This window comes from Cimex lectularius, unplaced genomic scaffold (genome assembly GCF_000648675.2).
Source record: "Cimex lectularius strain Harlan isolate CLEC.00 unplaced genomic scaffold, Clec_2.1 scaffold218, whole genome shotgun sequence".
Lineage (NCBI taxonomy): Eukaryota > Metazoa > Arthropoda > Insecta > Hemiptera > Cimicidae > Cimex > Cimex lectularius.
The window spans coordinates 69003-85772 of NW_019392822.1; the positions used below are offsets into that span (position 1 = coordinate 69003).

At 36.1% G+C, this 16770-nt stretch overlaps 1 protein-coding gene across 3 annotated transcripts in view; it reads right to left on the minus strand.

Annotated features, from left to right (window-relative positions):
• Positions 1-16770, minus strand: part of LOC106672275 (potassium voltage-gated channel protein Shal) — a 107333-nt gene that overhangs the window by 21615 nt on the left and 68948 nt on the right. For all 3 annotated transcript variants that reach the window (XM_014403578.2, XM_024228422.1, XM_014403588.2), the window contains exon 3: positions 2638-2826. In XM_014403578.2, the coding sequence (XP_014259064.1) occupies positions 2638-2826 (189 nt within the window). The remainder of the gene's footprint in view (positions 1-2637; positions 2827-16770) is intronic.

The window sequence follows — 16770 nt, forward strand, 5'->3', positions numbered from 1 at the left end:
CGTGCGCTTGACGTCGCATAGATGTGCACACCCTACACCAAAACAAGACAAGGAGTCGGGTAGCATTGGGTCGCATAGCGTTGCATCGGGTGTGTTCCCGGCATTAAAGTATGAAAATTTAGTTGACAGTTCATCACACATTCTCCAGCACGCATCAAAAATTTTATTCGAATCTATTCAATGATTTTTGAGAAAAAAAGTGCAAAAATATGAAGGTTTTTCCTCCATTTTTATAAGGTTGGTCTTGCCTGCCCTTAAATATATGGTGTTATGCAATACAGTACGTGTAAAGAACATTTATGCATTCGGAAATTTTCGGTTGAAATTTTTATTCATTAGATTTCATGTGTTATCAATTCGCTTAATTAACAATAGTACAAATAATCACCTAATCACCACACAAATAATAAGCTGCACATCTAAGAAAAATTAAAACAATTTGCACATCAATTTATTTTCTGGCCTGTTTTTTTGTTCTCATATTGCTTTTTTCTTACAGTTATACGTAACATATTTTAAATCCATTATATTTAGAGGTCTATTGACCAAATAACTTCTTTCAATTAATTAATCTCTTCTTTCAATTAATTAATTTTTTTATGTGAGGTTTTGGGTTGAAATGAAAAAGTTGTCATGTCATGTCATGCTCTTAAGTGGTTAGAGAAGCGGCGTATTGAGCCGACGGTCGTGGGTTCGAATCCCGCACGTGGCACTAACTTTTTCATTTCAACCAAAAATCTTTCATAAAAAGATTAATTAATATTTTTAAATATATGTGTGAAGCATTGTCGTGCAGACTGCCCACGAGTTTGACATTTGTCTGAGCTTCTCCATTTACCTATTCCTCTTTCTTTGTCGGCATTTCGATATTTTTAGTTTTAGTTTGGGTGTTTGTTTCACGTTTATTTGTTTATTTAATTTTTTTTTAGTTCAGAACTGTTCGCGGCAGTTTCTTGTTTTTGTTTCCGGTCGATTGGATTTTTCAAGTTTTTTAGTTCCGTTACGTTCGTTTTTCAGGTGTGAGTCTGTTTTTCTTTCAGTACTGCTGTTTCATGTTTGTAAAGGGTAAAGCTTGCTACCTTGCTCGTTTTGGTTTGCTCGACTTTTTGGTTAAGTCGTAAGAATAGATAGTACTGAACAATCTATTCAAAAATCCTTCCAAAATGGAACTTGGTAGAGCTTAACGATCTATAAGTGGAGAAAATTATTATGTTTTCGTCAGGTATTGCTGCTTCTAGAAAACGTTTCAAAAGACGGAAAGCAAGTGGACTTTTTAATTGAATATCGCTTAACATATAATCGAATGCTTTAATAAGATGATTTCAAAGAATGTCTGATTTTGGGCCTGTTATGTGTTTAAATTTATTTTTTTATTTGAAAACAATGTCTTCTATAAAGTCTCGGAGTGTTATAGAGGTAGCGCAAGGGTACATCCACACTGGCCCAAGGAGCATGATTGCCTTGTGAAGTGTTTAGAAAAATTGCTGCTACCTCTGCTGAAATTTTAACCCATGGATAATGTAGCCAAGATGTTTCTGGATGGATGGCAAAAACAACAAAATTGGAGAATTAGCAGTTTTGAAATTTCCCAATTTGATGATTGTGCTCCCTCTATAGCCCTTAAACCACCCCACTTAGCCGTTCGATCTTGAACTGTTAAGAGTGAAAAACCACTTTTCGAACTTCATGTTTGCTGAGTGTATGTGGTGATGTTTTCTTCACATAAGCTCAGCAGGTACGCGAGTATTTAAAAATATTTCGTATAAATTTTGCAATTCTCTCAAATATTTTGTTGTTTTCTTGACTCTATTTGCTAAGCTGGACATACTGTAAAGGCATGTCTTGATTTCAAATATCATTTCCCAAAGAACCAGCTGGATTTGCTTTTCCTTTCTAGACAAAGAAACTTTCCCTTTTATGTTATTCATGGCATTGCAACACTTCTTTTACCTTTCGCCATTTACCATTTTAGTATTCCATAAAATATTCTTCATTGTATCATAAGTACTTGCATCGTTAATTTCAACCAAGTTATCCTTAACCCCTACATGTCTTCTAATCCAGAAAGGAATGATATTTTCCCTTGGGTCTGTTCAACGATATTTTGTCTCTGTCTTAACTGTTCTACAGTTTTTAAAACATTAATACCAATAATATTAAATTTTCATATATTTTTGTATTTTTTAACAGTAATCTAAAGCCTGCTGTACCGAGGATATGAGCAGGTTAGTAGATCAAAATAGACGGAGAAGTGGCTCAAGTTACTTTATCCTAGCCAATTTACGAAGAAAGCATTATGTCCTCCTTTCTGATAAATCAGAGGCATGATGTGAAATAACAAAAATTTTGACAACACCGGCTACTTTGCATAATTAATTTATTCACGTTTCTGACCACAAAGCCTAGGAAGAACCCTACAAAATGTTTACCTCTATCTGTCGGAGTTATTTGAACGGGAATTTCGGTTTTTTACTGTTAGGGATGATGACGGGAGTTATAGCCCTAAATTGATTTCACCTTTATATCGGTTGCGGTTGGTTCGGGCTATTGGGCTCTCTTTCCACAAAACTCCAAAAAATTTTAATGGTGACAAACTAAAATCCAAATAGAAAGTGGAGCGACATTAAAAATATCTACCGTAGTTTTCTCGAGGCACCGGAGGAGATGATGATGTTGCAGTTCGAAGATATCTTCTTCTTTGTAGTTTTCGTCGATTTCGAGGCCAGACTCTTGAGCTGCGAGCCTGGCTTCTGCTGCTTTCTTCTTGTTCACAAACGCAGCTCCAGACGAGGCTTTCGCTATCCTTATCCTTGCTAACCGCGCTTTCTGTAACAGAAAGAAGACAAATAATTATTATGGGGTTATTAAAATAAGCGACATAGTATTAAAATCTCAACATGCTACGTTTTTCCACAAATTCTACAAGGAGATATAAGTATTTAGTAAAAAGTAAAATAATATTCTTGTAAGACATGCTGGGATTATTATATTAATTCATATTTAATTACTTCAAATAATTATACTTTTTATCTAAAATCTTGGTTAATTTAAAACGTCAATTATGACCGCTAAATATATATGGACTAATATAATAAAAAATATAATTTGAAAGGTTGTAGGTTGAGATGAGGAGTGGGTGTCCGAGTGAATTGAAGTCCATAGCTCAAGTGGTTAGAGCAGCGGCATATTGAGCCGAAGGTCGTGCGTACGAATCCCGCTCGTCACACTAACTTTTTCATTTCAACCAAAACCCTACATAAAAATGTTAATTAATTGAAAGAAGTAATTTGACCAATAGACCACTAAATATAATGGAGCTAAACGAAAACATTAATCATTACAATTAATTAAGGTTTTCAGTTGAGATAAAAATGACAAAAAAGAGGGAAAATTCAAAAGGTGTTGTTGAGATGGGAAGTTGGTGTCCGAGTGGATCGAGGTCACGATAGCTCAAGTGGTAGAGCAGCGGCGTATCAAGCCGAAGATCGTGGGTTCGAATCCCGCTCGTGCCATTGACTTTTTTATCTCAACTAAAAACCTTAATTAATTGTAATGTGTAATTGGTCAAGCGGACCACGAAATTAGGGAATTAACCATTACATCGATTTAAGTATACAACATAATATTTTAAATCAAATATAAACCCTACATTACATTATATTAAACATATTACAGGATATAGGAAATTCTATCGCATTTTGTAAATCAAAAACATTACACCCCAACATAATTTCCTCAGCCGAACTATTCTGTGAACTAAATCAAATTTCGCTTACTATGGGAATAGATTACCTTTCAATGTTCAACCAGAAAACATAATAAACCATGAAGAAATCACCAAAGTCAATTGCATCGTCAAACCCACCGAAATTGTACATTTGTTAGAATTAACCATTGTCCAAGATTCTAAAATCTCAAATAATCATTGAAGAATACAGAGAGGCATTAATATAGACGAGTCCTCAAGCACTTTGATCCATTTAGACCCATTCTCAACCTCTCTTAATTTCCTTTCCCAGTTGTTCCTTCCTGTGCTGTTAAGTTGTTAAGATGTCCTGTGATGTTAAGATCTACTAAAAAAACCACCTCTCGAGCTAACCTCCGTTTTAATCCTCTCCTTTGTACCGACCTAGCCCAGCGAACACCTCAAGTTTTCTCCCATCAGTTTTCCTTTCCAAAGCAATCCCTGATATGGCCCCAACTTCTCTAGACGGCCTAGAGGTTTACACTAGTTCATGCAGCCCACACCGCAAAAGTGATTTTTTTTCCTTTCCACCAAGTAGGACATAAGGATGTGGATGGGGTTGGAAGGGCTTTTGAGCATCTATATTCCAGGTGCCAGACTCGATCGAACCTTCGACATAGAGGAAGACCTCCGACAGCATTCTTTCTTCTCAAGGGAGGATTATGTTCACAACATGATGGCACTGTTGTACAGTGGAATACTAACGCCTAAATCCAAATTGATGGTCAGGTCATTTATTAGAAGATTTTTACAGACGAGTTTTTCAAGGGGTTTACTAGAATTGACAGTAAACCGATGAAATATGGCCATCTATTATGGCATCGGGAAGTGAGTGGTACTATATAGTTATCATTATAAAGGGTGGTTGGGAAAACTATGGCAATTTTTGGGAGTTGAAGGATTGAAGGCGTAAGGTAAAATCAAGGAGTTTTTTGCAAAGTAAAAGGTTTAGCGACATATAAAGTTAGAAGTCTATCTTGTAAGCATTCATGAAGTTGGTAGTCGGCCATGAAGACTGGTAGGAGATGAACTTTTTTTCTGAGGTTACAAAGCGGTGCCGTCTTGACTTTTGACATAAAAAATCTATTTCTGTCCTTCATGAGCGTTTAGTTATAAGATTGAACATTCCCGCTCATTCAAGACCACGATGACAAGACGGTGCCAAGTTAATTAAATAGTTAATTCAAGGCGAGTTCCAAAACATCCGCAATTCGATCGATATTCACAAGCTTCACCAGTTTCTTCCTGTTATTTGACGATTCCCCGAGACCGGGGGACTGATTAATTTAACTTTTCCACGAAATCGCATTGGTAAATGTAATTTGCCAGTTGTCTTTCGAAACTTTTGCCTTGTAAAGTGAGGGAAATCTCATGGGTTTGTTTCTGCAATGGAGTTCTTGGAACAAGTTCTGTTCAAAGTACAAAACCAAAAACAAAAATAAAATTCAATTAAAATATTCGCAAACAATTATAGTGGGGTAAGGCCAGACAATTGATGATAACTTTGGCCCTCTGGCTCAATAGCCAAAAATCAGGAGGTTGAATAAGGATTTTAAAAATCTTTTCCTCCACCATGACCTATATAGATCTATTGCAGAACCCCTATAAACTCTACAGCCACACCTTGGAAAGTCCTCGGTGCCTCTTCGTACACTTTTTTGGTGTGAGACTTGCCTTACCGAAGTGGTTGTAACGTAACTGGGCTAATGGTTCACATTCACAAGGATACGTGCCGGTGTCTCAGGTTCCTCCTGACAGATTCGGCATGTATCTGTCTCCGCTTTGTCCATCCATTTTTCCATAAGATTGTTACTGATTACCCCCGTGCACGTCTGCCCGATGCTATGCAACGCTACCTTACTCTACGCTCTGCGATCCCACTGTCCAGATTTTCGTCGGGTAGCATCGAGTACAGTCGACGACAAAAGAACCGGACACTCATATTTTTATTCAAACTACATGTATTATTATCTTTATATTAATTACAACATACTTATTTTAATATAAATCAAATTAACCGAGATCAAAAATTCATGAGTTTTATAAAAATTATTTAATTATGATGGTTAGGCAGAAAATTTATCAAAACACCGGAATAAGTTTGCTTAAAACAATTAAATTCAACTAACAATTTTGGTGGTAGTTAAGAGGGTAGTGGCCAGAATGGAGGCATATAATTTCTCACAAAAATCCTGCTTGCTGAGTGTATGTGTGTTGTGTGTGTGTGTGTGTGTGAGAGAGAGAGAGAGAGGAATTCATCGCCTTCTTTTTGGAGAAATTTATAAATCTCTTTGCTTGCCTCATACCTGGTGCTTTTGTCCAGCGCTATTATTGCTCAGACCATTTTTTCAGTTTCAACGTAAGCACACATTCCAGTGCACCTAGTTTTCGTTCTGGTCTCATTTTTGAGAGGGCTGCTCCTTTTTCGACTAGCTGGTCAGCCTGTTAATTTCCATTTATATCATAATGTCCGGAAACTTTTTTTAAAGTAATATTGTTTCGTTTTCCCAGACTTTACGCAATTTAGGCACTCCCAGACAAGTTTGGAGTTGAAACTCACCCATTTAGTTAGTAGTAAGTGTATACCTGCCTGAAGCCGGGAATACACTTACCCGATGCAACGCTATGCGACGCTACCCGATGCTACCCGACACAAATCCAAAGTTCATTTTTCCATAAGATTGAATTACCCCCGTGCAAATCTGCCCGATGGCATGAACGCTACCCTACTCTACGATCTGCGATCCCCACTGTCCAGATTTTCGTCAGGAAGCATCGAGTACAGTCGACGACAAAAGAACCGGACACTCATATTTTTATTCAAACTACATGTATTACCTTTTTTATTAATTACAACATACTTATTTTAATATAAACCAAATTAACCGAGATCAAAAATTCATGAGTTTTATAAAAATTATTTAATTATGAAGGTCAGGCAGAAAATTTATCAAAACACCGGAATAACTTTATTTAAAACAATTAAATTTAACTAACAATTTATTATATGCTTATTTTGCTCAAAATAGTGCATTAAGAACAAAAGAGGCGTTGCGATTGTGATACTGATTTGTGATACACGCTGTGTGACTGTACGTGGAGTGCGCATGACGTCGCATAGATGTGCACATCCTACCAAAACGTGACAAGGCGTCGGGTAACATCGGGTAAGTGTGTTCCCGGCTTGACTGTCCGAGAGTATGCAAATCTGTGCACATTTCATTTTTTTTTATTAACTCCTGAGCACAGAGTTGTATTGCTTGGACCTCAGCTTGGAAAATTGTTGGGATTAATCCAAGGTGCTTTGCTACGGTATAGTTCGGCCTTTTTATCTCTACACCTACTCGCTGTTCATTCTTTGATCAATCTGTGTACCGTATTAGGACCCCTTCCTGAAACGGGGTTTTCCTCCAAAGGACTCTATTAATATATATGACCACTTCGAAGAGTCTGTCAAAGTTGAGTTTTTCTTTCATTTCGTCAGGTACCGTTATAGCCATCTCATTCATTTTAATTCTTTCTAGAATTTTGGGATGGCTCCTCCTTAGAACTGGCTTTATTTCCTTGTATCACAGGAGCCTAAAGGCACTCAGAAAAGCCTCCTTTTTAACATAAATAAATACGGGTGGAAGGTCGAGTTTCGATTACTGTAGTGGAGCAAGTACACATCGCCCATGTTATATTAAGATATTCGTAATAAATTACCATCGATAAGTGTAAAGGGTGTAAAAATCTGTTTTCCTCGTTGCACTAAGACCCTAAGTTCAATTTGAAATTTCCTATCGTTTATTCAGTCTTGTCATTTTGTTTTGTTTTTACGTGTGTACTGATTAAGCAAATCGTAAGGGACTGCTCGGTAGGAGAAAGAAAACGAATGTCATTTAAATGATTATTTCAGGCCTTGAATACGAACCGACTGACTCCCCCAATCATTTTCCCTATATTTCTAGTTGGCAGTAGTTATTTTGAGAGTTACGCCTGCGCTGAACCGAGACGCGTTTACAGCTACTAAATTTCAAGTTTCAAATTGTAATTTATATTCTAACAATGGTCTAAGCATAATCAGACAATTTTATTGCCAAGCTTTCGGCCATTATACGAGGCTAAAAAGAACCTCAGGCCTCAAGACATAAGAATCTTGGTTAATACATTAACATGATCATTACATAAAGACAGAAAAGCAGTTACAAGAAAACCTCTTTCCTATATTCGAAATAAAAATAATCACTTCAACAACATATATTTTTAACCTTCGCGTGTACGATGATGACCTAATACATGCAGTACTAAAAATAATATATAAATAATATTTAAATGGATGAATAAATAAATATTACATTAAACAACATGAAAATTCAATTATAATTAAAAAAAAAATCCTTTTTAAACATTAAGGCCCCGTTGCATCAACTTGGTTTAAACTCAGTTCAGTACTAAACCGCGTTCAACTCACAAACTCACAAATAGCCGTTTTTTCAATTTATCTTGAACCGAATTCCAATGATAAACCTGGTTGATTTAGGCATGGTTAGGGATGGTTGGGGCCCCTAACCATCCCTTTAAGGGCCCGTTGCACCAACTTGGTTTAAACTCAATTCAGTACTAAACCGAGTTAAACTCACTTATTGCCATTTTTCAATTTATCTTGAACCGAATGATGAACCTGGTTGAACTTTGGGCGTGGGTTAAACGCTAGTTAAACGCCTAGTTCAGAGTTAACCGACGATTATTTCATAATCCTAGTTAAAACCGTACAAAGAGACTAAACTAACTTGACGTTGAACTAGGTTCAGTAAAACGGCGGTCTCGTACCGATGATGCAACCTCTTCTCCGAATTTGGTTAAAATTATTAAATTTTTTACAACAGTATTTATTTTTACACTTGTAGTAAAATTTATTATTATTTTTAAGTAAAAGAAAATCTAGTACTAGGGTATGAAGAATCTCCCACTTCAAGGAGGGTCTACGTGCTATGTCTCGCTGCCAAACAGGTCACGAGGCCTCTGCCGCTGTAATTTCCTAAAATTATGGGATTGTGGTGAAATGAAAGGGAGTTGTGAAATTTTATGCATCTGCACTTTATGTCATCTTTATAAAAGAAATTTTAAGGCCATTATGGATTGTGTGACTAGATATGTGGAAGTTTACTATTTTTCGGGGGATTTTGGATTGGGAAATCTGGATGCGATGATAGTCGGTGTTGGTTGAAACTCACAGTTCCAATATGTTCAAATGGGTTTAATTTACGTCTCGAATATCTCGTTTGTTGTGAAGCGTCATTTTTGATCGTCTGTTTAGAAGACGCGAGAGTGTTTTGTATCGTCTAGGCAGTTCCTTTTTTAGTCTTGTACGTGAGTTTCAAGTCAATCTTTTATCGGTATACAGCCCGAAGTAGCGGACGTCCTTAACTGTAGGAACATATACATGATGTAGGTATAGTGGTGGCATTATTTAACGTCGGATGGTAAAAGTTGGCTTTTATCTACATTAATTTTTATTCGCGACTTTTTCAACCAAGGTTCTGTTGATTAGGTGAGCTTGTGTGATGGGAGAGGACGGGGGAAAGCAGTATCATCCGCAAAAGTGTGAAAGTCAGGTTGAATAAAGGATGGGACCGAGGATAGTACTCTGTGGGACTCCAGCCTTAACAGGATAGAAGTCACAGAAAGATGTTCCCTGGCTGACCTGAAAGAAGCCGACAGTCAAGTATGATCAGAATATGAGGAAGTAGATGTAGAAGAAACACTTGACCTTCCACAGCAATCTCGGATTCCAGACCCTATCAAGGGCATGAGCCACATCAAGGAACCACCCGAGCTGTACTGTTCCAGCTCAAGATAGGAAGAGTGCCTATATAACAAGGTGGGCTTTGCTAGATTGTGGAGTGGTGATTACGAAAGCCAAACTGATGAGATGAAATAATGTTTTGTTATTCTAAGACGGGGAGGATTCTTTTCAGAAGGAGCTTCTCGAGGATTTTTCCTAGTAGAAGTAGATAATGGTTAGGTTCTTCCATTGTAAATGAAAGTGAATAGTTCTTAGCACAGCATTATATAGGTTAGAAAGAAGATTGCTTTTTTAGGAAGGGTTAGAAGGATTTCAGGAGTTATAAGGTCAGATGGAGCTTTCTTTTTGGGAAGGTTTTCGACGATGTACTGCATTTCTGAAGGTTGAAAAGCTTTTTGGGTAAGGTAAAAAAGTCCAACCAGCTGAACTAGTTCCTTCTTTATGCTTTTTGTATGGAACCGTGATTGGTGCAACGGGGCCTAAATGTCTGTAAAAAATTGCCCTTTTATTTCTGTGCTTGCACCTTGTGAGAGTTTAAAAGTACGAAAATTACGTTTAAACATAGCAACATTTCAATTGTCGTCGAGAATCCAAACCGATTTCATGATTTTTGAAAAATGGCAAAAGGAGGGAAAACTCATAAGGTGGGGTTGAGATGGGGAGTTGATGTCCGAGTGGATCGAGGTCACGATAGCTCAGGTGGTAGAGCAGCGGCGTATCTAGCCGAAGGTCGTGGGTTCGAATCCCTCTCGTGCCATTAACTTTTTTTCATCTCAACTAAAAACCTTAATTAATTGTAATGTTTAATTGGTCAAGCGGACCACGAAATTAGTAAATTTAAACATAGCTTATGATTTATTATGTTCTGTCTAATTATGTTACATAATATAATAGATTTTTGGTATGGACTGCGTGTTAAGACATATAGCTCAATAATATGATTATTGTGAAATATTCTGATTTGTGGCTCGTTTTCGGCAAAATCAATCTCTCTAGAACAAAGATTTAAACAACTACTGACACTCCACTTTAACATGTTACAGACGTACAAAGGGACTAACAAAATAATACAAGGACGGAAGATGATGAAATGCGTCTGGTAGGTAAAGCAACCGGGTAGGAAGACCATGGGGGTAGAATAGAAAAATAGAAAAAGCTTTCTCTTTTTATCGTTTAAGCTTCGAACCGTATAGCTGTACTTATTTGTTAAAAATTATTAAAAATTAAAAAACTAATTAAACACATTTGTGAATAAATAAAAAAAACACGTTGTTCTTTCAGTCAGGTTAATAAGAAAAGTTAAACTGTTAAAAAGTTGGTCACAGTTTTTGAAATGTTAATTATGATAGGCTATGTTAGCAAGAAAAACAAAATATTGATTTATTGAATGACTTATGTGTTTCATCACATAGTCGTGAATCATTAAAACGTTCGGTTTCATCGGTTTATCGGGTATTGCAGATGATTTTTAAAATAATAATTTATTCGCCTGTAGTTGTCAATATTACATACGTATAATATTAAGTATGTATGTATACATATATTTTTCTAATTTATTTATTTTGTATGCATTCACACACAAAATTGCAGGATAGTCCACAAGACGGTGACGATGTTATTAGGGTGGATAGCTAGGTTAGCAGTGTAAATGATATAAAAGATGGGACCAAGAATTCTCCCCTGTGTAAACATTTAACGACTTCAGGGCTACTTGGCTGTCTGGCTTAATGCTGTCTGGCTTAATGCTGTCTGTCTTAATATGTTTATCTGTGAATCTTTTAATCCTTTTTGAAGTATTAAGTAGTTTAAAGTAAGCAAATAGGAAATGTACACTGGGTACATGAGAATTCAGTTCCGTCCTCCACTTTTTCCATTAATTTTTGATAAAATGAATGTGTTCTTGGATGCTGGAGGTTGCTCTGATGGGATTCGGATTAGAAGACAAATGTGCTTAAAACATCGGCATATGTGATACAGAAAAGTCAGCAGCTGGAATATTTGACATCTGAGTACTCGTTGCAGCACCTTAATTTGAAGCATCTGTTGGATAGGATTTCAGGCTAAGATAATAAGTAGTGGGTAGGAAGCGGACAGAAAGGAATTTAATTTTGTAGAGGATGCCTGGGTGCCATACCATAGACCAGAAAGCGATGAAGCCTTGTATAGTGAAATGATGAGAAGGAATGATTGAACACGGTTTTAAACCATTTAAGCGGGGAACACACTTACCGATGCCACGCTATGCGACGCCTTGTCTCATTTTGGTAGGGTGTGCACATCTATGCGACGTCAAGCGCACGCCACATACAGTCACACAGCGTGTATCACAAATCAGTATCATAATCGCAACGCCTCTTTTGTTCTTAATGCATTATTTTGAGCAAAACCATGTAACACATTGTTAGTTAAATTTAATTGTTTTAAATAAACTTATTCCGGTGTTTTGATAAATTTTCTTCCTAACTATCATAATTAAATAATTTGTATAAAAACTTATGAATTTTTGATCTCGTTTAATTTGGTTTAAATTAAAATAGGACTGTTGTAATTAATATGACGACAAAATTACATATACATAGTTTGAAATAAACTACAAAAAATATGAGTGTCCTGTTCTGAAGCTACTCGACGAAAATGGTGTAATTTATGAGCAAAACCATGAGATAAATTGTTAGTTAAATTTTATGAGCAAAACCGTGTAATAAATTATTAGTTAAGTTCATTATTTCAAAAAGTGGTATTTCGGTGTTTTGATTAATTTTCTACCAAACCATTGAAATTAATTTAAAAAAAAACTAGTGAATTTTTGATCTCGATTAATTTGGGTTATATTAAAATAAATATGTTATAATCAATATAACTACAATAATACATGTAGATTGAATAAAAATATGAGTGTCCGGTTTTTTTGTTTTCGACTGTACTCGATGCAACCCGACGAAAATCTGGACAGTGGGGATCGCAGAGCGTAGAGTAGGGTAGCGTTGCAAAGCATCGGGCAGATGTACACTGGGGAATACAATGTTATGGAAAAATGGACTTTGGTTGTGCTCATAAAATGTAACTAACAATTTATTTCAAGGTTTTGCTCAAAATAATGCATTAAGAACAAAAGAGGCGTTGCGATTTTGATACTGATTTGTGCTACACACTGTGGACTGTACGTGGCGTGCGCATGACGTCGCATAGGTATGCACACCCTACTAAAACGTGACAAGGCGTCGGGTAGCATCGGGTAGCGTTGCATCGGGTAAATGTGTTCCCCGCTTTAAAACGGGGCTTTCAAGTATTTTGGACATCACAGAAAAACGGCCGATAAACAAGTAGGGTAGATAGGTTCGCTTTAGGAAATGAAAATTACGACAGAATACTTGTGGATTAATTTATATGGTTTGAACATGATCGAGGTGCCGATAAAGAATGATATTATTTTGGGGCGGTCTAGCTCACGAAAATTGATAAACGGTGTCTCGAGCTCGTCGATAAATCGACATTTATTAACATCATCATTATTACAACATACAATATGCATATTCTGACTCTTTTAAATTGAAATGCGAAAGGCACCGGTATTTTATGACCTTCAACTAAATACATATGATTCTGTTACATTGGCTTTTTACTTTATTTTCTTTGTTGGCAGTACAAGTGGCGGAAAAAAATAGAGAAAAACCCGATTCGATAAATAAGAACGTACTAGGACATTCAGCTTCAAAGTCGGAGTATTTTAAGTACACATGTTTATCGCCAAAGCCGATTGTTAAAATGATTTATTATTTTGCCTTTTCAATTATTTATTATTTAATTACACCGACGTCTTACATAGTAGTACGTAGTGCATTGTTGACATAAACATTTTAAGTGTCACGATAGCTCGTGGTTAGAGCAGCGGCGTATTGAGCCGAAGGATGTGGGTTCGAATCCTGCTCGTGACACAGACTTTTTCATTCCAACCAAAACCTTGCATAAAAAGAATAAGTAATTGAAAGAAGTAATTTGGTCCATAGACCACTAAATATAATGGATTTAATAAACATTTATATTACATTGAAGATAATTACGTATGTACTGTTACAACTAACCAGTCAGACAATATTTGAGAGGAATCAGACCATATCCAGGTGCACTATGTAGTAGTGTAAAAATAAAAATCTTTCTTTGATTTATTTCATCATTTTCTGGGATGAGTTGATATTTTAAGTAAGAGTATTTAAAACTGGTCTTTAAGGAAAATTTGTTGCCATAGTCATTAAGAACTGACTAGACTGAAAGACAGTTAAAAAAGTTGTTTTCCATCACTTAACATATTCTTCAGGCTATTGTGCATCTAATCATCTTTCATTTTAAGAAAAGAATCTGAGCGCTGGAAAATTTTTAAAAACATTATTGAGGTTAGACTTCATGGCATCAAAAGAAACTGCTATAAGGCGTGTGAACAGTTATTTTCTTACAATTTTCTTCGAGCTTTTCTGCACTTAATGGTTTTAAAGAAAAAAGATCCGAGCGGTGGAAGTATTTTTAGAGAAAATATTGAATAATAGCTTTGTGCTTTTACGATTTTCAAATAATCTACTTATTTTCTTTTCAAAATACTTCAGATTTTTCATAAATATTTTACAAATTCTTTTTCATTTCGGAGGTAGATTTTCGTGTTTTTTTTCTCGCTTGGCTCAGGATTTCTGCCTTTCAATACAATCCTAAGGCTAAAAGCTTCTGGTGTATCAATCAATAGTAACTTATAGAATTACAATTACAAATACAAATACAATTATAGAATAGGGACAATGATTCCTTTGAAACATTTTTATAAAATGTTTCAAGTCTATAAAAATTAAATTTGACTATATTCAGTATTTTACGGCCTTTTTACAATTTTTAAAATATTTTTTTGGTCAAAGAGCACATCGTATAATCGTATGAAAATACATTAATTTTTAAGTTTTCTTTTCTCTTTCAAGAGTTGTAATGATTATTCCTTAAATTTTGCCTAAACAATCAAACAGACAAGGAGTTAAATTAAACTTCAGTGAGACCAGACACCCATCAGCTTTTTTTTCACATTATTGGTAAAATACTTGAAAAGCCCTAATTGATACGCGTACTTAAGTAAAGTTCTACTAACGCAATTCCCCATTAATTAATTGGAGTTGCCACTCAACTGTCTAACAAGCACCTCGTATAGACGTTATTTCCACCTTCCATGAATAAAGCAACATTGCTTTTGTTTGTTATTGCATAAACACCAAGCCTTTGACCGGGTAAGGCACTCTGGACTATTGTGGAAGCAACCTATTACCTTGTCCTAAGAGCGTTACTTCAAAGTATCCGATAAAACTTAATTATTTCCTAAACATCATTTCTAGCAGGTGCCTCAGAGGGCAGTGTCTTCCCTTCTCAGTTTGGCTCAATTTATACCTCCGGCTTACTATGGTATTAAGTTATTACCTAACACTAGCACTCTCACCTTTGTCGATGATACCGCAATATTTACTCTTGATAAAGATCTAACGAAATAAAATTAACATATAATATTCACACAAAAATATATATACTTCGACAATGCAACAGGGGTGCAAACAGTGCACGATGCTTCGGACTCAACCTAGACAAACGACTGAAATCGAACTCCCGTACACGACTTAATCATACAGACTGTAACATACGGTTTATCGGGTTCAAACGGCTACTCGACAAACGATCTAAACTCACACTGACAAACAAAATAAAACTTTACATTGCCCAGCTGGTCCGCATTTGGACATACGACTTGAACTCTAAGGGACTCCTTCCATTCTGAAATCCTCAGAACAATAGTCAACGCACATTTCTATGTTTCCTATCACCATACCGACCAAAATGTCTTTCTTGTTACTCATATAGACCAATCCCGCTAGAAAATGTCCGATTTCCAACTATCGCATTATTCGAACTCTTTCGTCGAAAACCGGTCATCCACCACCTGATAATTACCTATTAATCCTCGCCGGGACTGAAACACTAAAAATCTCATTTTAAGGACGATGCTATAAAAAAGAATAATGAAAACAAGATTAAGTTCCTCTCTCAAGCATAGACTTGATAACTATCTAAACATCCCGAGCTCTTCTTATGTTTTACTGTTTATATGAGTTGGGATGAAGATTTTACACCCGACCTCTATCTTCTTTATGTTTTACCGATTTATATGAGCTGGGATGAAGATTTTACTCCCGAGCCCTTTCTTCTTTATGTTTTACTGATTTATACGAGTTAGGATGACGATTTTACTCCCGAGCATTGGTTTATGTTTTACCAATTTATATATGTTGGGATGAAGATTTTATATCCGGGCTCTTGTTCATGTTCTACCGATTTATACGAATTGGGATGAAGATTTTACACCCGACCTCTGTCTTCTTTATGTTTTACTGATTTATACGAGTTAGGATGACGATTTTACTCCCGAGCACTTGTTGATTTTATATCCGGGCTCTGTCTTCTTTATGTTTTACGGATTTGTATGAGCTGGGATGAAGATTGTACACACGAGCTCTTTCTTCTTTATGTTTCACTGATTTATATATGTTGGGATGAAGATTTTATAACCGGGCTCTTGTTCATGTTCTACCGATTTATACGAATTGGGATGAAGATTTTACACCCGACCTCTGTCTTTTTTATGCTTAACCGATTTATATGAGCTGGGATGAAGATTTTACACCCGAGTTCTTCTTCAAGTTTTACCGATCTATATGAGCTGGGATGAAGAATGTACACACGAGCTCTTCGTTCTTTATGTTTCACTGATTTATATATGTTGGGATGAAGATTTTACACCCGACCTCTGTCTTCTTTATGCTTGACCGATTTATATGAGCTGGGATGAAGATTTTACACCCAACCTCTGTCTTCTTTATGCTTTACCGATCTATATGAGCTGAGATGAAGATTTTACACTCGACCTCTGTCCTCTTTATGCTTTACCGATTTATATGAGCTGGTATGAAGATTGTACACCCGAGTTCTTCTTCAAGTTTTACCGATCTATATGAGCTGGGATGAAGATTGTACACATGAGCTCTTTCTTCTTTATGTTTCACTGATTTATATATGTTGGGATGAAGATTTTATAACCGGGCTCTTGTTCATGTTCTACCGATTTATACGAATTGGGATGAAGATTTTACACCCGACCTCTGTCTTCTTTATGCTTTACCGATTTATATGAGCTGGGATGAAGATTTTACACCCGACCTCT